At 36.8% G+C, this 25,683-nt stretch overlaps 1 protein-coding gene across 1 annotated transcript in view; it reads left to right on the top strand.

The window, feature by feature from the left end:
- cadpsa (Ca2+-dependent activator protein for secretion a) overlaps positions 1-25,683 on the top strand; it is a 191,930-nt gene that overhangs the window by 18,292 nt on the left and 147,955 nt on the right. Inside the window, 1 exon segment of the mRNA XM_062416079.1 lies at positions 21,910-22,023. Coding sequence (XP_062272063.1) covers positions 21,910-22,023 — 114 coding nt within the window.

Genomic DNA, 25,683 nt, shown 5'->3' with positions numbered 1-25,683 from the left:
AGCTAAACTACTTTAAACTGCTGTCTGGAGGATGGATAGCTGAGCTGAAAAAAGACAAGTTCACTAAATGGTCAATCGTGACTAACTCGTGATCCATACTGAACTGATCACAGAGACAATAGCTGATCAGGTGACTGTGATTAATATGTATAGCACAGATTTATACTTGATGGATTCCTCTTGGTTCATTTACTTCATTTATGCCGTACAGTAACATTGATAGTGATAGACTGAAGCAGACTGAGGATATGATTGGAGGATGGAGAAATGAGACAGTATGTCTAATATTTTCTGTGCCGCCTTAAAATGAGGGAAAATCAGACTCCATTGGCTGTGTGGAAGATTTAACTAACCCATCATTACACATGAAACCTCAGAAATCATAACAGTCGTCCAGAGGTTGAGATTGAAGAACCATACCAATATAGCTCTCTTCATTGTGTCAAGTCAGTAAACAACTCTATTACAGGACTGGCATTACCTGTGCTACTCATGTGATTTGTCATAATTCCAGAGGTCATCTGTGCTCTTGATCCTGTGCAAATATGCCATGTTCCAATCTGTATGGTAAACAAAAATCCCACCGCAAATAATTCAGTTTTATTATAGTTTTCAGTGAACACCAGAGGTCGTCTCTGTGTGAATCTGCATCTCAATGTTCCTTTTTTCCTAAAAGGCTTCTCTCAACAGGGAATTAATGAGTGCTATGATCGCAGTTTGGGTGACAATTCATGCCGCTCAGCATGGAGACTTATAGCAGATGCCATGTTTTATCTTCAAGCAGGTTCAAAACATATTTTCTGAGGCTATCACTAGCCTACGTTATGTAATGTTTCATACCCAGATGTAATAATTTGGATTTAGTCAGTGAACTTGAATGAAACAACCAAAGGGGCGTTAAGACCAAACGCGATGAACACGAATTTGTTGCGTGACAAAACGAGAATCTGTCACGTTATCGCTCGAGTTTCGACGCGTGACCATTTTGTGACCATAATGTAAAATTTGCACCATCGCGCGGGTAGCGAGCCCGCCCATTTTCAATAGATAACAGCAACATTGCTTCTTCAATCATCAACCATGGCTGAGATCACTTACTCTTTTCTCTCATATGTGTCCCTGAGGCTCTTCCATTTCCTGCGACACACATCGACTGACAAAAATCTAATAAACCAGTAACTTTATGCCGGGAAAGCCAGCTATTTTTTTTTTTTCTTCTTCAAAACTTTATAAGGGAAAGCCAGCTATTTTTTTTTTCTTCTTCAAAACTTTATAAGGGAAAGCCAGCTATGCTGACAGGGGCTATACATCAGTGTACGTCAGTGACGTCGGGACAATCTCAACACTGATAGGCTGTCGCGGCACGGCGTCACGCGATGTCGCGGCAAAAGTTCAAAATGTTCAACTCACGCGTCGCTTGTGACACGTGTATCGCGTCGCCCGGCTCGAATTTGCGTCTAATTGCGTCTTTGCATTGACTTTACATGTAATCTCGACGCGAGACATCGCGTTTGGTCTGAACGCCCCTTTAGACTCTGCTGCTAAAGCTGTAAACATCGTAGAAATCTTGCGCGACCACATGGTATTTCAGTGATCGCGTGAGATGTTTACAGCTTTAGCAGTAGCAGCAGAGTAAAAGCCATCAGGTAAGTGTTTATTTTAATAAACTCCTGGTGTACTTACAAACTTTCCAATGCATCAATTTATGAGTAAAGACTCTATTTGTACTACTGTAGAAGTTTGATAACAATCAATTTACGAGATAAACTGGTGGTTCCCTTAGCGCCTGTACTAAGCCATTCGGCTGATGGCTTTAACTCCACTATTTTGCGACCAAATGAAAAAGGGCTGAGGCAGTGATTAGGTAGACCTCATGGTGCATATGACGCTAGGTCGAAATTACGCCGAACCATCGCTTTAACTCCAGTGAAGCTGTGTTGATACTCCTACATGACATTCCGTCTGAAGAAAACACCTCCTTTAATTAAACATGGGTCCCATGTGGCCCCTGGTTCACTCTGTAATATGTAAACTAGCTCAAGCACCACTGATTGTTTTTACAATACCAATTACATAAGACCTGGTGATGGTGCTGAAGATGATCTTTATATTACAGAGTCATGAATAAACATACAGTATGTGCTACACCACAGATGAATAATAGAAGTGCAAAACAGACATCTCTAAATGATTTTTTAAAAAAAGTCTGAGACTACGTAAAGAAGTGATGTATTCAGACGTCCATGCCTATAAATATAGTCTAGCTTTCATTCTTCACAATTATAACATGCAGTTTGCTGAAAATCAAGACAAACAAAAGTTCTCATTTTTAATTATCTCTAGAATGATTCCGGTTTAACACAACACTAAAGAAAATGGAACTTTTCACAGATCACAACAATCACACATCTCACACTATTTTCCACATGTATTTTCTCGTGAATATTTTGAAATCTTCCAACCTCATTAGCCAGAGGAAGAATACCAGCTCTTAATTGGACACCTTCACTACTTAACCTCGTGGTGAAATGCTTTCTTGTTCTCTTTTGTTTTTTATTTACGTCGTTTCTCTCTCCTAATCAGGCCTGGGGGGATTAGATTAGTATGCCCAGGTGAGACACTCGACACAGTAACACAATCAAGCCATCTGTCTGCTTGTTTTCTGCACCACAATAGGGGCTCTGATGAATCAACTCCTCATTCCTCTCCTGCTCTGCTGCTCAACACCTCTATTTCATTCTCTTCTCATTCAGCTTTTGTCACTTTTCCAAATCAGAGCTGCCTTAATCATAGTCGACAACAAACATGCAAGATGCTTAAAGGCTCTCTTCTCTTAGGAACTTATATTATATTATATATTGAATTGTATTATTGTATTATATTATATTCAGTCTATGAAGGACAACAGGTGAAGTTATCATCTCTGATTAAAAGATAGTTCACTCAGAATCATACAATCACATGAATGATGGGTCATTGTCATATTACTGTGAATGGATAGTTGTAGTTTGTGTTTAAATGGTAAATGGACTGTCCTTATATAGTGCTTTTCTATTCCTTCAGCATGCCTCAAAGTGCTTGGGGGGGGCTCTTCTATACCATCAGTACTGTACAGCACCACAACTCCCAGTACCTCCCACTCCCACTCATAAGACTGAGGCTGTCCTTACTGTTTAACACCAGGAACATTGCACACTTGTATATAGTGTCAGGAATTTATGTATATTGTAGATTTATAGAATTACAGATTATTCTGCAGTGTTTTATTTTTTATCACTTCACCATTACAAGGTTAATCCCCCTAGGGGGATCAATAAAGTTGACCTTACCTTACTTTACTTATAATACATTCACATTCACCCATTCACACACACATTCATACACTGATGACAGGGGCTACCACACCTGCTTATCAGAGGGAATTTGGGGTTTATTATCTTGCCCAATGACATCAACATGTGGACTGGAGGACCCGGGAAACTACCCGCTCTACCTCCTAAGCTTCAGCCACTCCTCATTATTCATCTCTCGGGCAATAAATTAGCAAAATCATATGTACTGTATGCGGTTGTCACATTGTACCGTCTACATTTTTGTATGCTTATAAAGTACATAAAACACATGCAATTCAGATATCTTTGAGATGGGATTGTTTTCTTTTTCATGGGAACATTAATGTGTAGTCTAAAAGTTTACTGATTGAATGAAATGTAACACCCCAATAAACAGTGCTGAAGACATTGACTTTACTGGTAAAATGACACATTGTCATACTTTATTATGAATTTCTTTAAATGAAGTAGCCTGATTTGGCTTCTGAACTTCTCCACTACTAAACCGAAAAGTTGAATTTCATTTCAGAGTGAATTTAACTGGCCCCTCAGAAACAGCAGCTGGCCCTTTTGGTTGAAATGGGCTATAACTGCCTCTGCCTATAGGAGACATTTCATTCAGAAGCATTTATACTACTTTCTGAAGTGCTGCTAGTGTCAGATTTTTGTTGGGACAATATCCAATATCCACATAACATGACTGATACTGGAAAGACAGTGTAATCCTTTCCTTGTGTCTACTTTTGTACAGGACATTGACATCTCCCTCTTCTTTTAAACACAGTTCGGTTGTGATATGTGCCTTTAAGTTTTGACAAGAGTTCTTGTCAGACAGTCTAAAGCCTTTCTAAAGCTTTGTGATTTAGAGAGGAATTTGCAGTGATCCAGACATGATGAAACAAAGACGTAGAAGACAGATTCAGTGTCTGTAAATCTACAGGTCACATCTTTGTAACGCTCTCAAGTTTATAAAAACAAAATTGGACTTTAGCTGTGTCTGCTACTGAAAAAAGTTCAAGCTGGGATCATAATTGCTGCTGATTAAAGGAAGAGTCAGCGATTCTAATGCAATACACCATTTGTCAAATTCAGTGAATATCTCCTCACGTCTGTTCTGTCAGTGTTGAAAGAAATTCAGTGTTCACACTCAGTCCTGGCTATGTGGACATGTAAACACAGTGGCTTGGAGCAAGTCACATAACACTATTCTATCCAATCAGCAGGGGGCCTTGTGCACAGGACAGGGAGAAGTCATCAGAGCAGCTGTCTGTGTGAAAACATGACAGTCTGCCGTCTCCAGCACCCGTTGAATGGTGGGTGAGGGCTGGTAAACTGGAGAGAGAGAGAGAGAGAGAGAGAGAGAGGAGAGAGAGAGAGAGAGAGAGAGAGAGAGAGAGAGAGAGAGAGAGGAGAGAGAGAGAGAGAGAGAGAGAGAGAGAGAGAGAGAGAGAGAGAGAGAGAGAGAGAGAGAGAGAGAGAGAGAGAGAGAGAGAGAGAGAGAGAGAGAGAGAGAGAGAGAGAGAGAGAGAGAGGCTGTAGACAATACACATAAAACTTTTTTTCTCATGGAACCGATGTGCTTCCATTTTATGACATGTATCAATCCACACTGAATCAGAGACGGTCTCATGGAGACAGCTGTTTAATGCAGGCAGCTTTAAAACACACAAATAACCATATCAATGAATCAGTGAATACAAACACTGGATTTCTTCCTGTGAAACCAACATGTAAACTACTTTGCTTCATTAAATCTCAAATATTAATAATCTCTATTAGGGTTGGGCAATATATTGAAATTATATCGATATCGTGATATGAGACAAGATATCGTCTTAGATTTTGGATATCGTAATATTGCGATATGTCATCAGAGTTGTCTTTTCCTGGTTTTAAATGCTGCATTGCAGTAAAATATGTAATTTTCTGAACTTACCAGACTGTTCTGGTAGTTTACTAGCTGTTCTGTTATGTACTTTTTACCCACTTTTTCATTATATCCACATTACTGATGATTATTTATCAAAGATTTCATAGTGTAAATATTTTGTGAAAGCATCGACAGTCATCTCTACAATATTGTTGTAATATCGATATCGAGATATTTGGTCTAAAATATCGTGATATCTGATTTTCTCCATATTGCCCAGCTCCACTCTCTCTCCAGAATGACTGATTTCTGATGTGTATAAGCTAATAATGATGAAAGCCTTGTCAGTTAGCCTGTTGTGTTCATGTACACACACACACACACACACACACACACACACACACACACACACACACACACACACACACACACACACACACACACACACACACACACACACACACACACACACACAGACACACATACATATCTGCTGTGTGTCTGTCAATGGTCCATAATCATTGCAGCAGTCTGCATAAAACTCGGCATCAGATTCAGATGGCTATTTATCCCAGAGGGCAATTCAGTTTCACCATCTACCAGAGCTTACACAAAACACAACAAAAACACACAGTGGGCTGTGCCAGAGACAACAGATGAGGACAGATGTGCACACTGACACCCTGTGTGGCCTGGACATACTGACCCACACAAGAGTCAGGCAAGTAAAACTGATATTCGTAGCATCAAAAACATTATAAGATACATTGCACATCTCCAGCTTCAATGAATGAATGACCGCACCAGCCTTGTAAAAAGGGTAGAAACATAATACAACCGACCATTTTGGTTAAAAATATAAATATATATATAAACCCACATGAGTTTTATGTTTTATCTGTAAGATATGAGGTCATCATCATCATCGTCAGCTGAAGAGTCCATCACAGTGGACAGTGAGGAGGTTGTGTCTGAAAGTAGTTTAGTTGACTTCTCTAATATTCAGCAGCAGAGATGAGAGCATCGGAGCGGCAAACAGAAACAAGTTGCCCTGTCCTCTGTTCTCATCACAGTTATGCAGTTCAAAGTTTCAGTTGATACAAACAGAGGAAACGAGAGACATTAGAGACAACTCTGGACTTATCACCAATATCTCAACCACATCAGACTGACAGAAATAGGAATATTGCATTAAAAAGACATAGACTGCACTTTAAAAGAACCAAAACACAAACAAAAAGTAGCAGCAATGCATTTTTGACACTATTCGTCTATTATGTGGCAGCAATGCAGGTGAAGCCAGGTGTGTACACAGACAGGGAAGCAACAGGTGGTGTTCAAAAAGAGCTAAAGTTTATCTGGAACTTATCTATGCGGAAGTGGCAGGGCTAAATATTTGAAGGGAGGCTGATCGCAGGATTAGGTGCAACTGCTCTGCTCTGTCTCCATCACACCTTTAACACTAAACATACACACACAGGGAAAGGACGGGAGAGAGACCAGGGAAGTGACAATTAACCATTGGTTGTAGAGGCAGATGTAACATCTTCTTACTTTAATGCTTTAAAGAGCAACTTAAAAGCAGTTGAAGATCAACTTTGTGCTTTCCTCCAGCGGTTTAAAGCCTCACCACACTGCAGTGAGGTGTCAGTAGACTATAACATCGCTTTTGAGTGTGGTGCAACAGACTTTTGACCCTAACCCAACTACACCCATCACTGACACAAATGGCGCTTTTCCACTACACAGTTCCAGCACTACTCGACTCGACTTGGTTTTTTTTGCGTTTCCACTAGGGATAGTACCTGGTACCTGGTACTTTTTTAGTACCTGCTCTGGTGAGGTTCTAAGTGAGCCGAGCCGATACTAAATGTGACGTCAACAGACTGCCGGCCACTGATTGGTCAGAGAGTAACTGGAAGAGTCATGAGCCGTCCCACACAAGAATCAAACCCGGCATTTTTAAATACCGGCAACAGCGTTACAACCATAGTTACAGCCATACAGCTCATTTTTCTTGCTTTGTGTGTGACAAAAAGCCTCATACAGCAGCAAGTACACCACTGCCTCCATGTCCTCCATTGTTTATGTGTTTGTGTCGCGTATAAAACGAAGTCACGGCAGTTTCGCAGAGCCGTGCTATGACGACCCCGCCCACGTTGAGTAGGTACTTTTTTGTAATGGAAAAGGTCTGTTCTGGAACCATACTGAGTCGAGTCGAATCGTGCTAGAACTGTATAGTGGAAAAGCGCCAAAAGGGAGAGGGCAGTGAAATGCTGAAGAAGGCTGGATCTAATGACTGACAGGGGATCTAAACAAAACATTTGAACTTTAGTAAATTTTTTAATAACATATCACCATTAAAAGACATGAATAGAATATTTCATTTACAATTAAACTAACACATTTAACTAACACTTTATTTGTATGCAGAATGTTGCATGCCTGTCTACACAGTGTTATATTATCACAGCTCAATGTCAGTAGATATTGTACGGTTAGTATTGGAATATAAGAGAGTTGCAAGCCTTCACAGGTAGAGGTGTGGTTACAGAAATAGTACATGTTAGCGTGACCTGTGTGTGGCGCCACTGGTCACACCGCTGCATCACATGCTGGATCACATGTTCATTCATTATGAAGAGTTTCGGTCTCCAGAGAGTACTTGTGAATGGCAGAACTATAGTATTCAAGATCTTTTTGCACAGCTTTTACCAAACTGTTACTGCTCCTCACAGCATTCAGTATCAGTGCTCCTGGCAACACAAAACCAGGCAGTAAAAGACAGGAGAACCTTTTTGAATGATGCCATCAAAGGTTTAGAGCACTTTTGTTTGTCTATATGTGTATGTGCGTGTGTGTGTGTGTGTGTGTGTGTTTGTATAAACAGTTCAGTAGTGTCTGCATAATTCATGAGGACAGCATGTAGGCTGCTAATAATGATGAAAGCCTTGTCAGTTAGCCTGTTGTGTTCATGTACACACACACACACACACACACACACACACACACACACACACACACACACACACACACACACACACACACACACACACACACAAACACACACTCCCACACATACACAGCACACACATGAACATGCACCACATGCTTCAGTGTACGGTGGCCCTTTGACACATCCACTTATAGAAAGCAATGAGTGGGCTGTAAGTAGGCTGGGGGTGAGTCATTATACCAATCTGAACTATTGAAACCCTTAATATGATACTCATCACCACCGTCTGCAGGGCCACAGGGCAATTATCATAACGATCCAGCAGCCTTCTAGATAGCCAATCAGAGCTTTGTACACAAGTTTCATATCATCAGTGATGTCACAATCAAGAACAAGAGTGGCAGGATTAACATAAATACAGGCACCTCTTGAAATAACCTGTAACATGAATGCATTATAGGGCTCTTACTAATGAATATTTTCATTATCAATTAATCTGTCAATTATTTTCTCGATTAAGTGTTGTTTAATTGTTTGGTCTATAAAATCTCAGGAAATGGTGAAAAACGTTGATCACTCTTTCCCAAAGCTCAAGGTAACATCTTCAAATGTTTTATTTTATCACAACCAACAAAGATATTCAGTCTACTGTCAGAGAGGATTACAGAAAGCAAAAAATATTGACATTTGAGAAGCTGGAATCAGAGAATGTGGACATTTATTTTCTTAAAACGTGTCTTCAAATGATTGATGGACTATCAAAATAGTTGACATTAATTAATTGAACATTCATTAATGTAATAGTTGGCAACTAATTGATTAATTGACTAATTGTTGCAGCTGTAATGCAATATAATATGTAATATGTCATTAACCCTTACACTGTTCATATTTTGACTCATAATTAGTCTCTACACCAATTCACATTCATACATTCACCATCAGTCATTAATACATGTTTAATTCATCCTTCTGTTTGATTCATCTTATGGGAAAAAAAAAACATTCACTATCACTGTTTTATGGTCCAGGAGAACATTTTATAGAATATGATAAATACAACATATTTTTGATTTTTTTTTTTTTTTAACAGGTCAAATTTGTACATTTGCATATATAAAAATGTGTATCAGCTGCACAAAAATGAAAAAGAGAGGTTTGTATACTGTGGGTCACATTATAAAAAAAGTCCAGCTTTGATGATTTTACAACTCTCAATTGCAAAAATCTGAACAAATGTGACCCTGAACAATATGTAAGGGCACTCATGCCCAAACACATCATCAGTGAATTGTACTCAAACTATTTGGAGTTGAGAATAAAATCCAATTAGCATCCACACCGTCTGTTACTAATGGATAAAATGACATGAGGCTGCTTTGTGCTTCACGAAAAGCAATAATTTACAGCGAGGCTCTGAAATCCATCCCTGCACTGATATAAAACACAAGAGAAGAAGTGATATTTGAATATGACAAAAACAAAAACAAACAAACAAAAAAATACAGCCAAAAGTCAGTGGAACCAGATGACATATAGAGTTCTATTAGGAGCTTTGAAGACTCATCCCTAATAAAAGCTGGAGGAAAAACATTAAGCGGGTGTGGAGATACTAGTACTAGAAAAAGCTCACATGCTAAATTCAGCATGAACAGCACTGATCAGTATCAATACAAAAGAGTCATGTCTGTTTTTAATAGTACTGGTTTCATCACTCACTCACTTTGTTTTTACTTTGCCAGGTTTTCACTCACTAAGATACTCTCAGTGAAATCAAACACTTCCTGCAGAGGCTTCACATTAAAAGCTTCACAGAGAAGCGAGGGATTGTGTGAAATGTTAAAGATCTGTGCAGGAAGTGTTGACTTTCATTGGCGTCACTTTTAACACGGAATAAAGAAACAGCAAAATAAAACTGATTGGATTTAAGAAGTGAATGAAAAGTGAAATAAAAACTCACAGTAGAGTGGTGGACACCCTGGTCTCCTTTGTGCTTTCATGTTGTGACAAACTAAACTGTTTAGTTTCGTTTGATTCCTTTTTTAAAATAAAGAGTGAAAATATTTTTCCAAAAAAGCTTTTTAATGACTGTATTTGGATATTGTGATACATCAGATAAAACCTTATGGTAAATGCTTGTGTTCCTCTGTGTACACTTTGCACACCAGAATCATTGGCAGGGCTGCCAGTATGAAGAAAAGATGAACTGAACAACTAAAACTTGTATTTAGAACAATTCATTGTGTTGGAATTGAACCAAGTCCACAAATTCTCTTCTGAATGTAGCCTTACATAATTCACCCACACTAAATAGATGGTTCGTCATTTGATATGTACCTCTACGTAACCATGGAAACACTTAAGATACGACCAGCACATGACCACAACATATGCAATCATAAGATCCTAAGTAGGCATACATAGGACCATACATCCTGTAGGAACACATCTCCTGTTAGAGCTGCCACGATTAGTTAATTCATGTGTTAGATGATCAACAGATATTCATTTCCGACTATTTTCATAGAAAAAAAAGTCTGGTTCCAGCTTCTCCCATGTGAATATTTTCTGGTGTCTTTAGTCTTCTCTGATAGTAAACTGAACATCTTTGGGTTGTGGATGAATTAATAGATTCATTTTATAATGAAAATAATTAGCTGCAGCTCAGCTTTGGATGAACTGAACCACAGACCATGATCCAGCATGGTCTGAAGTCTAGAAAGCAGAAGCCTGAGTGACACACAGGCAGATATACAAGCTGTCTGTGCTTCTGTTTACTGACAGCTCCTTGGACTAATCCCCGCTCTGCCAGTGCTAGATTACGGAAATCTATCTAAACTGAAAGGTTTACACGCTGTCGATGACATTAGCATTAGCAAGATAATAATCATATAAGGTTCATTTAAAGCCACTGAAAGGGGGAAGTACAGTAGTTTTTGGCACTGTTGCGCCTGTTGGCCGGTGAGGAAATGTTGGCAGCGGTTTAACTAGACAGAGACTTGCCAGCAGCTGATCCTGTGCCAGTAATGAGTGGGTGGTGTGTTTAGAAGCTGTCTGAACACAGAGGGTCCATACTCTCTAAAGCTCAGTCTACTCTCATCTCTGTGAGAACAGACTTTAAACAAGACGTACATATGGATACTTTCTATCATGTGAAAGGCTGAAGAAGATATTTTGGAAACTTGATTGCAGACCAGCACATGAAAACACACACACACACAGACAAACACACAACTGTTTTTGTGTGTGTGTGTGTGTGTGTGCTCTCGCCCTGATGAGCACTTTCTCCATCCTTTGTTGGTCTGCTGCTCTGTGTGTAATCTGGGATTACCCATCCATTTGATGTTATGTCATCATCAGGGAGCTCCAGCATGCTCTCTGCTATAGGAGGGAGAAAGAGTTAATCTCAATAACATCTGGGAGAGCACGAGTGTGTGTGTGTGTGTGTGTGTGTGTGTGTGTGTGTGTGTGTGTGTGTGTGTGCTCATTTTTGTTATGGTTGTAATGTGTAGGTCAGATGTACAAATCTTCATTTTCCTTGATCCTTATGTTGTCTGGATATGTGCGAGCAGGAATTTGAAGGAATATTCCGGAATTCTGAGGCTGAATTGTATTAAACAGAAGTCAGAGTGTGAAAATTGCTTCACAGTAACAGTGATTCAGACTGATTCCTGGTTTGGTGATTGAAAATTCAGTCTAAGTGTGATTATTGATGTTCTCCCCAATTGCCTTTTAAATGATCCTTTGAATCATTAACTAGCCATCATTGTAGCTGAAACTCATCAATTTCATTATTGATTAACGTGTAAATCATTTACCTGTTTACATGATTAATTATTCTGTCTTTAAATGGTATTCAACCCACAGTCCAGAACCCATGTCATATTCATATGACAAAAAAAGCATCAAATCCTCACAGTTGTGAATATTTAGGATTTTGTTCATATTAAAACAGAAAGTCCAGAGCAGGTGGAGCAGGACAGACAGGAGCCTGCTTCTCACTGGTTTGGTGATTCAGTGTCTGAAGACAGAGCTGTTCTGTGTTCATGTGTCCTCTGAAAACAGTCATAGTCTTGGTAATGATGCTAATAGAAATGGTTGGCAGTACTGATATCATCACAATGTCACAATGTTTCTGTCATATAAAAGGTATACTGGCACATTTCTAACAACCCAGTCTCACATCAGAATGTATCATTGGTCGACAGTAAATGTAGTAGTCTCACAATCACAAACATTGTTGAGAAATATGCATTTTATTTTCATAACCTCTGTTCAGTGAATGTATATGATGTGTAGTTTATCCATCATTATGAAGATTTTATTTAAAGTACATCACAACCAAACGTAATCCACAGAAAATGACAAAATGTTATATTCCTACAATTTTGTGGCAAGACCTGAAAAAATCCAACCCTCAATCGACCAATAGTATTTCTTTAGCCCCTGACTGTACTAATACAATTATGTAACTTGTTGATATGAAGTTCATGCTACAGTAAGTGTACACATATTGTAGAAATAATGTATAAAACATTGTGGCTAAATGTTCCAGAACTTGGATTTCAGAGTCTAACAGGGTCATCCTGTATCAGCTGTCCATGCTTTTTCTCTTCTTCATCCTTCTTGTAACATTAACAACGGATCCAAATACCTTAAAAAAAACTGAATGTTCAGTTTTAGATGCATTAATTGGCGGACAAGGAGTCAGCAGGTGGTTGTCAACCTCTCCGTAGTCCCAGTGTGACAGGCAGGCTGAGCCGTGCCATGATGCCAGCTGTTGTAATGTGGACTTGTGGTGTTTCAAAGCACAGTCAAACCATGACACCTGTAAACAAGCTGTGCACAAGACTAGGCTGTTTTTTCCAGCATGTGATCAAGTATCAGAAGAGTTCTTTTAAAAGAGGCCCATGATGAGCCAGGCAGTGATTTCATTTCCAATGATTTCCAAGAAAATCCTCAGTAAAGACGCCTTTTAGAAACAATCACCTTTGCCTTAAACTCTAACAGGAAAATAAGGCCCTGAATTTAAATCGCAGGCAAATATCATCCAGCTATGTTGGGTGAGTCAAATTTACCTGAATTAGCTCCTAAAATAGCCACAGCCTCAGACTGTGAGCTCAGCTGTGTGTAAGCCAGACCCAGCTCCACTCCAGCAGCCACACTGACTGCAACAATTACTGGCTGAGAGATAGCACCCACTGAGAGAGAGAGAGAGAGAGAGAGAGACCCACACACACACACACACACACACACACACACACACACACACACACACACACACACACACACACACACACACACACACACACACACACACACACAGCAGCAGTGTTATCTCAGCTTTCTCGGTCTCAGATGGAAGATGTAGTGACTGGTCGTCCTGCGCTCACACCAGACACCCAGACACTCCTCTGACACACTGCTGCTGCCTGCCTGCCTGCCTGCCTGTCTGTCTGTCTGTCTGTCTGTCTGTCTGTCTGCCTGTCTGCCTGCCTGCCTGTCTGTCTGTCTGTCTGTCTGTCTGTCTGTCTGTCTGTCTGTCTGTCTGTCTGTCTGCTTGTCTGTCTGTCTGTCTGTCTGTCTGTCTGTCTGTCTGTCTGTCTGTCTCTGTCTGTCTGTTTGTCTGTCTGTCTGTCTGTCTGTTTGTCTGTCTGTCTGTCTGTCTGTCTGTCTGTCTGTCTGTCTGTCTGTCTGTCTGTCTGTCTGTCTTTCTGTCTACTTCTGTCTGTATCTGCTTCTGTTTGTCTGTCTGTGTCTGCTTCTCTCTCTCTGCGTAGCAAATTGGAGTTTTAGATTTTCCGACATTTCCTGAATGACGAGAAGATGATGATTAAAAGCTAACATAGCTAACCTTTCATATATTAAATGACTATGTTAAGTTAAAATGCTTTTTTTTTTTTTTTAAATAACTTGAACAATGTCATTGCTGTCAACAAGTTCTAACTTGTTGAAAAAGATGACATAAATGACTGTAACATGTTTGCCTGCAGTCTTGCTCTGTAATATGTAGCCTCTAAAAACAGCCATGCTACATAGTTGTTGGTGTTTGTTTTTAGAAATGTAGCACCTTAGAGAATGAGAGTAAACCATATGACGGAAGGAAAGTTACGATTTCCTTGCAATACAATAAACTCTAGCATTGTTCCTGTCTTTCCTCCTTTCTCTCTGCCCTTCTTTATTCTCTCCCACCTTTTTCTCTCTCTGTCATCCTCTCCCTGGAGTGGCAGTGCTATCAGTGCGTTACATTCAAACAGATGCCTCTTAACATGCACAACTGGAGTGGAACGATATTTTCAGAAAAGATTGTATAGAGCCCCAGAGTGGTTGTCCTGAGGGGAAAGTGCTTCTAGTGAAAACAAAATGTTCTCTACAATGTTTGTCAGTACTGTTGAACATGCACTGAAGACACTGTATACTGTATATAATACATAGAAGGCATAGATACTGTATGACATCCATTTAGTCTGCATATTTCATGACTTAATATCCCATTACAGTAGTGAGTTATGAGTTCAATATCACTATCAACAGATTGCTTGATAACTCACTGCCCAAATATGAGGTGCTGATTGTACAGTTTTATAGCTGATATATTTTGAATATTTAGCTCATTTTTCTCACAAAAATGTGTATACATAAAAAATGAATAAGCAATTTAACATTTAGATTTAACATTTAGATTTAATATTTAGATTTAATATTTAGACTTAGATTTAACATTTAGATTTAATATTTAGATTTAATATTTAGATTTAACATTTAAATTTAACATTTAGATTTAATATTTAGATTTAGATTTAACATTTAGATTTAATATTTAGATTTAACATTTAGATTTAATATTTAGATTTAATATTTAGATTTAGATTTAACATTTAAATTTAACATTTAGATTTAATATTTAGATTTAACATTTGAATTTAACATTTAGATTTAACAATTAGATTTAATATTTAGATTTAATATTTAGATTTAATATTTAGATTTAGATTTAGATTTAACATTTAAATTTAACATTTAGATTTAACAATTAGATTTAATATTTAGATTTAGATTTAATATTTAGATTAAACATTTAGATTTGACATTTAAATTTAACATTTAGATTTACATTTGATGTTTAGATTGAACATTAAGATTTAGATTTAATATTTAGATTTAATATTTAATATTTAGATTCAACATTTAGATTTAATATTTAGATTTAGATTTAATATTTAGATTTAATATTTAGATTTAGATTTAATATTTAGATTTAGATTTAACATTTAGGTTTAATATTTAGAAATAGATTTAGTATTTAGATTTAACATTTAGATTTAATATTTAGATTTAGATTAAACATTTAGATTTAGATTTAACATTTAGATTTAATATTTAGATTTAGATTTAACATTTAGATTTAACATTAAGATTTATATTTAATATTTAAATATAGATTTAACATTTAGGTTTAGATTTAACGTTTAGATTTAATATTTCGATTTTGATTTAACATTTTGATTTCGATTTAATATTTCGATTGAGATTTAACATTTTGATTTAGATAAAGTTTTTATATATACATACATTTTTAACAATTATATGTAACATATTGCTTTACATTAATTTCTGTCTCAAATGTGAGAAAAATGAGCTAAATGAGAAAAGTGAGCTAAATATTCAAAATATATCAGCTAAAACTGTAAATCGAAACATTACAATCAGAACTCCATACCCAAACTTCCTGCAGGAAAGATAAACTCTGAAGGCACAATACAACCAAGTAAATGTTTATTTAAACAGGAAGTTGTAGTTTTTAAAGGTTGATATTTGTCTAGCGTAGCTGCTAGCCAGAGCTGACTAGGTAGCATTAAAGCTGTTATGAATGATTATTAAAATGGCAACTGCATTACACAAACGTGTAGCCATCTAGTAGAGCAAAATTCTTTTGGAATATTGTTTCTAGCCTATTAATGTATTATAATTTAGATAGGGCGCCACCACTCAGTTGATTTCTCCTAGTGGTCACTTGCGGTATTGCATTGAAAAATCCCCCTATGGCCCAAAAAGCATTTTCCCTTTAGACCGACACCATTGTAAAAGAGATGTCTGTGTTTTGATCCATGGAGGTTTTATATTTGTAAAACTTTCCTTGTTTGCTACTGCGTACAGTTGGTTTCTCTGGAAATATGTAAATGAGAGAGTGTACAGAGAACCAAAACAGTAACGCTGTGGGCTGAAAATACTATAACAATCCATAAAGCTGATGGGAACTGCAGAGTCACATGTGTGACTTTCACATTACACATGGTCCTTTCAGCCATTGTTCAAAGATAAGATTAGGTCTGATCTGAGTCCTTTAATATTGACTTTTTGCCAGTACTGAGTCTGATCTGATGTTTTTTATATTACAGCAGAAAACAGGCAGTGTTGATTTAATGACTGATGTGAAGTAATATGTTCTGTTGAAGGTTCACCAAATCCTGTCTTATATTGGACAGATATGGTCATTGTAAGGCTGCTACCAGGGAACAAATTCCCTCAACAAGAAGCATTCTCCTGAAAAACACATTTAAAGTCCACAGAACAATGACACAGGTGGTTACTATGAACTTTATCAAACATTGGCAGAACAAGTGCTAACAAACACAGTCATATCAGCAGTTGATGTGATTGTTTCAGGCCAACATGATTGTTGAAACCTTACATCTGCTGAGTTTCTTCTTTCTATCAGCCACCTGTAAAGAAAGTTAATACTATGATATTTGTTGATGTTTGCCAGAAGGTTAAAAGTAACTTAAACCAGCTGCATTCTAATTTTGTTTCTGTATTAAAATCCTCATTCCAGTGAAACATATTTTGTATATTACAGTTGAATGTTTTAACAAACAGTTAAGCATTGCATTTTAAATGTTTCTTTGCATCTCTTTGAGCATGCAAAGAGCAGAGGAGTCTATATAGTCTCACTATTGCACAAACATATGTGATTAGATGGAGATAGCTGATGTTAACCACAGCGGGAGTTTGACATTAATTACAGCCCCCAAATCACAATTCACAAAAGCTGAGGTCATTTGTAAAGCATGTATATTTTGGATATGATCCCAGCAGTTAGAGAAGCCCTGGGCCTCAGTTTGAGAACCAGTGGTGTCCCCCTTCATCATCTTGTTGTGTGCATGTTTGTGTACAGTAGTGCAGCAAAGCAGAAAGAGAATGCTTCTGATTTTTTAATCTTTTCTCTCTTTTATAACACTCTCTGCTAATAAGTTGTAACTTGTAGTTGAAATGTGCTCAAAGGCATATCTTAATATGGAGAGGTGTTATAAACTGGCAGCAGTGCAGTACAACTTCTAACCAATCAGAGAAGGCCAAAGTCAGGGGTGGGAGCTCACAGCTGTCAATCAATATGTGAACACATTTCTGGTCTACTACTCCTCCAGTACTGAGGCTCCAAGCTTGCAGGTGTTAACAAAATCAAGACTGTCCTCAAACAACATTATTCATCATTTGTTCAAACATTTAAAATGACTGTATTAATATTTCCCTACAAGCAACATCTGAGTGTCTCCTAGAAGTAATAACAGATGTACATATAGATATAATGGCACACAATGTCTCAGGGAGGTAGTTGGAGAGAGTGAATGAGAGTATAAGGAGTCAAAATTCAACGCTAGTGATGATGTCTTTTCCCTGACCTTGACCAATGGAGAGTTTATTTTTGAACTAGAAACAATGTTTTAATTTAATAGAAAAGAAAAAAAAAATCAATTTACTACCTTTTTTTTTTAACTTCATCTCAGTAAATCTTAACCATAGTGCAGTTTTTAAAAATGCATTAGGTTTTTAAATGATGTCTGTTATAAAAGGAGACAGACAAGATTGACTTTAATAATGAACATCATGGTTTTTATGGTGTGCACCTACACCTATGCCAACAGAATCCTTCCTTTGCAGCTTTAAAAAATGAAAGTTCTTGCATGAACCTGAGGTCAGCTGTGATGAATCTGCAACTGAGATCATCAGTAGAAAGTCAAACCTAGTGAGACAACAGACTGACTCACAGTCTATTCGTCTACTGCAGAGTTTCTCAAAGTCTGAGACTGTGGGCCTCCCCTCAGACAAAGCCTGGAAAAAGGTGCCCACTCCCCCCCTTCAGTTTACTTGCTTTGTTTTGCTCAATTCGACGAGACGAGACGAGACACGATATTAGGTTCATGAGATCGAGACGAGACGAGATTTTAACTATATTATTGAGAAAACTTCAATGAGGAAATACATGACTGTTCTTTTATTTGAAATTCACAAAATGGAAATTCAATTGAAATGTTTGAACTAATCAGCTTGTAATGAATCACTTTTTTCTACTTTCTAAATATATAATTATCATATGCAGTATGCAGCACTGTAAAAGGTTTCCCCATATAGATATTTTATAGATAGATAATGTTGGTATTTATGGAAATAACAACCATAAATACAAAAGTTAGATACAATCACAAATAACAAGAAGTAAATTATAAAGAGTAGAAACAAATTGTAATATATAAATATAAATTAAATTAAAAAATCCAATTATCACAAATTATAACATATTGCTAATAAAAAAAACACAGAAATAAAAGTAAATTGAACAAATCCTGTATCACATAAATACACAAGTAGAACAACATATAAATTGTGTTATAATTTGGTAGTGTGACTCATTTTACTTTTGTCATCATTAGGCTTCCATAGCTGCGCTAGATTCCCTGCTCCTCCTACTTCAGGCTCTCAGTGTAGAGACCTGAGGTTAACTTACAGCTGCTCCTCTCCTCTCCTCATCTCATACTTCTGACTGAGATCTTCTCAGCAGGTAGAATCTACAACAAAGTTAATGATCCACACGTGACATTATAAAAAGAAGACATGACGTGCAAATGATCGATAGAAAACCGATTGTCTCTTCTTCTTTTTTTGGTGCGCCCCTTAATTATAGCTTCGCGAGACAAAATTCACTTTGACGAGAAATATCGTCGGGTTTTCGAAGACGCCCCTACCAAATACATAAAAAAGTGAGAAAGTGAGAAAAACACTTAAATTCCACAAAACTACTTTATGTCTTAACTATCTCTCTAACCAAATCACACACATTCAGGTTATTCTACATGGTCTCCTTTAATAGTAACGTAATAACTAATGCCATATGTTTTTCACATCTATTCACCTCCCCTGAAACAGTTTGGACCCCCCCACAGTAGAGGTCTACTGTACATATTTCCATCTGACCTCATCTTTAGTCATATTTCATACACTGATGGATTAACAGCAGCACACAGCTGGCTCTCCTTTCGTTCATCTGAACTGTGAACTTTGACCCCCATTAAGGAAACTGTAATCTCATACTGCTTCCTCTGCTGCAGTGGCCATGGTAACCGTTACCACGGCTGCGAATGGGAGCTGGCCAGTGGGTGTGGAGTCTCCTGGCAGGGAGGCAGCCTCTTATTGGTCATTTCATTGTAATGTTCTATTGTGTCTGTTGAAGGATGATGACTCAGTAGAACATATACATGTCATTTAAACGAGAGGATGAAATATTCCAGCATGTTCATTCCATCTTTGCAAAGCTATCCACCTCCTCATTAGAACCTGCAGCCTCTCAACGTATCACTAGATAGCTAATAGCATCACTAGATAGCTAATAGCATCACTAGATAGCTAATAGCATCACTAGATAGCTAAATAGCATCACTAGATAGCTAATAACATCACTAGATAGCTAATAACATCACTAGATAGCTAAATAGCATCACTAGATAGCTAATAACATCACTAGATAGCTAATAGCATCACTAGATAGCTAAATAGCATCACTAGATAGCTAATAACATCACTAGATAGCTAATAGCATCACTAGATAGCTAAATAGCATCACTAGATAGCTAATAACATCACTAGATAGCTAATAACATCACTAGATAGCTAATAGCATCACTAGATAGCTAATAACATCACTAGATAGCTAATAACATCACTACATAGCTAATAACATCACTAGATAGCTAATAACATCACTAGATAGCTAATAGCATCACTAGATAGCTAATAACATCACTACATAGCTAATAACATCACTAGATAGCTAATAACATCACTAGATAGCTAATAGCATCACTAGATAGCTAAATAGCATCACTAGATAGCTAATAGCATCACTACATAGCTAATAGCATCACTACATAGCTAATATCTGAGCTAACAGGGGTTTTGCCATTTCTGCAATTAAAGGCACCAAAATGATTTCCCATGTTGATTTACTCATCTATGGTTTTCAAAATATCTAGCAAATCTTCCATATGTCTCCATGTTTAGTCAGCATTATTTTTGCATTATATTTGGATGCAAACAGTTACTTACAGTTACAAACTGATTCATGTCTACACAAGCAGACATACCTCCAGGGGAATGGATACTTGATTTTGAAGTGGGCATGAAGTATAAATATATATAAGAAAGAAAGAGAGATAGGAACAACATTTATTTAATTGCAAGCACAACTCAAAGTGCTACAGTATTAGTATTAGTTTGATGGGCTTTTGATTAAGAATTGTTTATAGTCTTTTTATTCTATTTTATTGTATTTGTTTTGATGTTTTAGTATTTAGTTTGACTTTATTTTACACTATTTTATTGTTATCATTCTATACGTTTTATTCTTTTCTCGATTTTATTCATCTTTATTTTGTCTTTTAACCCTTACATACTGTTTGACCTGTTTTGACATTTAACGGCTGTAAAAACACCATAAATGTCTTTTACTTTGTATAGATGCTACACATTTTTGTCCATTCAGGCTGTTCTGAGTCAAATTATCTCCGTATCTATTGACATGTGTTATAGTGAAATGAATAGTTCATAGTTTTAATAAGGATTTCTTTTTATCATGTAGCAGTGAAGACTGATGGCTCTAATGGTTCTACAATAAACCCCACACTTCCATAAAGTTCTTGTCATTTTCACTTTACATTAAATACATTAACATCATTATTACTATGTTATATTTTCATGTCTTAGGTAAAATAGGACATGATATTGTGTGATAGGAGATGTTTAGTGGTGTAAAAGCTAAAAAATACACTCTCTCTGCTCTCTGAAACATGAATCAAGGTTTAATCACATTTATTGATCAGTCAGATCAACTATTGATGCTTTCTAAACACATCTGTGGTTCTACATTTGGTGTAGACACTTTTTATGAGAGGATTCTTAGACCGGGTCAAAGTTGGGGTGTAGAATATGAACAGTATGTAAGGGTTAATATCTTTTTTAATCTAGTTTTAGTCCAGCTTTTATTTCATTTTACTTTTATTTTGTCTTTTTAATCTATTTTAACCTAGTTTTTTACTCTAACTTTTAAAACTCTTATCGTCTCTTATTTTTCTTTTTCTTATTTATTAAAATGTTTGTCAACATTGTTATCGTCCTTATTTTCTCTTGCATGTATTGGTGTCAGTTTTTGTCTTTTAATTAGTTTTTTGTTTTTGTTCTCTCATCATTTTTATTCCTTTTCTTTATGTTGTCACTTGTTCTATCTCATTATCAGCTTGTCAATCAACTGTAAAGCACTACTACACTACACTAGCCTGTATGAAAGGTGCTGTATAAATAAAGTTTGATTGATTGATTGATAATTAATAAAGGCATGTTGTTTTCTTTTGATTTTAAAGCACCTTTTTAAAATGTATGTTGTCATTTGCATTAACTACAATATGTCCTGTCTTCTTTCTCAGATCAGTAAGCAGCATCTGCAGACAGTCAAAGAGCGTTTCCAGCAGTTCCTCAATGGAGAAACTCAGATTGTGGCAGATGAGGCGTTCATCAATGCTGTCCAGAGCTACTACGAGGTGAGTCTGGGAGTGTGAACCCTCTTCTACACAGGTTATTCACTCTACTACCAGTATGCTCAATAGACCTTCATATATTAAATGTACTTATTGTTCCTCTCCCATAGGAATCATTTAAATTGCTTGCATATTCATTACATATTAATTAAATACTGTTTAGTTTTTCCAAGCCTTTTGTAGCTGTAACTGCCCTCTGAAACTGTCTATTCTAACTTTTGCAAGCTGTTCACTTTCCCTCACTGAGCCTTCTCTTATTTAAAATGAATCTGTCCAAGCGGGGAAACTAATAATGGGGTGAAAAGTATCCCAAACCTCAGCGGAGATAACTTGTCTTGCTCTGATAAATGATGCAGAGCATGCGCTGAGCTCCTCAGGGCAGTCTTAATAATGTGCTCCCAAATGGCCAGGATTCAGTTGGCTTGATCCACCCAGAATAGAATAAGGAAATAAAATGTGTAGAAAGAAGAGGCAAGATCCTCACTGCTGTCCCTACTCCACTGTTCACCTGGTGTGACTCACACTGAGCAGAACAAGTTTCACTTCTTGGATCGCTGGCACTACAAGAAGCCAATAATAACAAGGCAAAGGCCAGGACATTAGTTCTGCTGCTGTATTACTGTGGACACACAATAATTATGCTCGGTAAAGAGACTAAGAGCAGAGACAAGGATAACGGTCATACAGCATCATTGAAAATTAGTATTGTGTTAAAGGTGCAGTGTGTAGAATTTAGTGACATCTAATAGAACTGACTTGGCAGAAATGGGATACAATATTCAGAAGTATGTTTTAATGAGTGAATAATGAAAATAAGAAAGTTGCATTTTTCTTCAGTAGCCCAGAGTGGACAAACAGTGACTCAAGAGAGGGTCAAATGAAGACAATCAAGCTGTAATTTGAATTCTTTTTTCCTTAAAAGTCTCTTAAAATAAGTTCAATTTTGACTTGGACTTTGGTAGCTGTACTGGAGATTTTGATCATATAATAGTAATTTTTTTAACAGTCATTCTTGAATTGTTTCTCTGTTAAAGGACTTAAAGGATTTCTTACATATATGGGTCAGTGACAAATAAGGGTTGGTAAGTTGAGCAATTCAAAATGATCTTAGAAATAGTCTTAAAAGCAGCATCAGGTTTGTTAAAATATACATTTAGTATTTTTGTTGGTTTTATATCATTTGAAATGACATTTGCACCATTTTTACCAAAAGTAAGACTAAATGCTCCTGAAAATGTCAAATGGTATAACCACAAAAGAATGATACATATAAAATATTTTATCACCTACAGTGTATTTAAGTGGACTAATACTAATAATGACTTCATTTAAAAAATGTAAATGTTTCCTGTTTGACACGAGTCCCCAGATTAAATTTAATAATTAAAATGTAATAATTCATTTGTTTAACATAAAAAGTTATAATGTAAGATCATGCCAAAATAGTTGATATGGTGTTTTATTGAGAATTTAGTGTTTTGAAGCAAGTTGAATTATTTAGTACAAAGTTTTTATGGTTACACCACTTAGACATTTTTGCCATATTCCACATGGACAACAAATACCATTGACCCATATATTGGCTTGTAAACAGCAATTGAGAAAACAAGTCTACCACAAAGCATTTAGTAGCTTTTTCTGGAGACATGAAAACTTGGCAAACTCTGTCTGCTGATGAAGCTCTTGTGATAAGATCAAAAGCCTCAGAAGAGCTACTAAATGGAGTGTGGTCAGATCGTTGTCTCAGTTAAAACGGCGGTTCAATTTAATATCCAAAAAACTAAACTCCTCTTCTCCACATTCACACAGATAATATGATGGAGATTATTATTTATTATTCACTGGACAGAATATTTCACTGTTATCACGATTATGTTTCTTTATGTCCTCCCACAGAAAATGAACTTGTTGCAACACTGTTTGCATCAATCAACACACTGTGTCAACTCCACACACAGACATGAAATGCACCTTCAATCAAACGATCCCCAGACCTATATAGTATCCTCAAAAATTCCACAATGGAACGAAAATGTAGTGTCCCATGGCATAAATATTACTTTCTGTTAACAATCCCGCAATGCAATGCTCCACATTTTGTAGATGTTAAAATGACCATTATGCGACAATTAACAATGATGCTGTGATGGTGATGGTGGAGCAAAATTATAATGTTTGGTTAGTGTGTGATATCTTGATTTGCTGCTGACTATAAAATACTAACTGCTCAGTGTCTATCATAGAGGGAGTTGTGAATGAGTGTATAAAGGAGTGATTTTGGATATAGCCACTGACACCATAGTGACATTCCTTTCTGCTTTTATTACCCAAAGCATAATAGGAACTGTAATCCCAAACTGAGACTTATATTATCCCTAATAAAAGAGAAAGAGTGAGCAAATCTATTAATATGATCTTTTCAAACTTTGTGACATGAGGCTCAAAATATCCTGTCATGATTCTTACATCCCTGGAACACTGATACTGCTCTTTATCCATTCATATACATATGTTTGCTGGCCTGTATTGAAAACCTGTGAACATACAAGCAAACAAGTTCAAATAATTTAAAATCAAACAGTTTTTGTCCACATAAAAATTGTTCTAAAACATGCATAGTACAACTCACATGCAAATTAATAGCATTGCTTTGTAGCCCAACTTCTGAAAACAACAATCTCTGACCTGCCTGCCTGGCTAAGACATGAAGTGACTATATATGACTATAAATGAAGGGATTGAAAACAAAGCAGAAAAGCAGCGGCTTCAAATTGGATCTATAATAATCAATAATAAATATGAACTGAACTGTTTGATGAGCAGTTTCCTGTATGCACTGTAAACCTGTCAGATACGTTAAACTATGTTAAAATGTACTAACATTTTCTAAAATCTGAAATCACAAAAATGAGATGCTTTGTTTAAGTGCTCATTGTTATAGTTTCATCATGTTACTGTTATACAAATACTGAGTTGTAGGTATTTGCACCACTTAATATAGTATAGCCATGTAGAAAAGGTTGGGACAGGATAGAAGCAAGATAAATAGGCTCAGGCTCAGTCTTTTAACACTAATCACCTCTGCTGCACTGTGCATTATGTTCATAAAAGCTTTATCCAAGTAAAAGTGTTGCAAAGGAGGACATTTGGGGATTCGGGGGAGTTTAGCAAAACAAGGTTTAGTCAGTGCTGCTGACACATTTGACTGGCACTTCCTTATCAGTTCATGTGGCAGCAACAAGCAAGCCAAATGAGAACAGTGTGATATTTAACAGATGAAGCTGGTGGCACAGGTTATCCAATTCAATTAAAACCTAAAGCTCTCAGTCCAGCTTTAGCTTCAGGCTGAAACTGAGGGAGGCAGACAGAGAAGGGAGAGAGAGAGATAGGGGAGCAGACAGAAATAGAAAGATAGAAAAAAAACAAAGGTTAGTAAATGCTTGGCAGTGTTGGCAATGGATGATGGGGATTTACCACCTATCAATCACACGCTTGTATCCAGTCTATCAAATATAAGTCAGCTTTCACTCAACTCTAAAATGTTTGTGATTCAAATTCAACTTTTCTTCCCTCTTAATTGGTGAAAAATCAAGAAGTCACTGTGTAGAGGACCTGTGAGGAGAATACTGTTTTAATTAAAAGATAAGACTGGCTTTATTCCAT

Source organism: Scomber scombrus, chromosome 3 (genome assembly GCF_963691925.1).
Source record: "Scomber scombrus chromosome 3, fScoSco1.1, whole genome shotgun sequence".
Taxonomy (NCBI): domain Eukaryota; kingdom Metazoa; phylum Chordata; class Actinopteri; order Scombriformes; family Scombridae; genus Scomber; species Scomber scombrus.
Note: the sequence above shows the minus strand (reverse complement) of the source record. Positions and strands in the feature narration are given on the sequence as shown.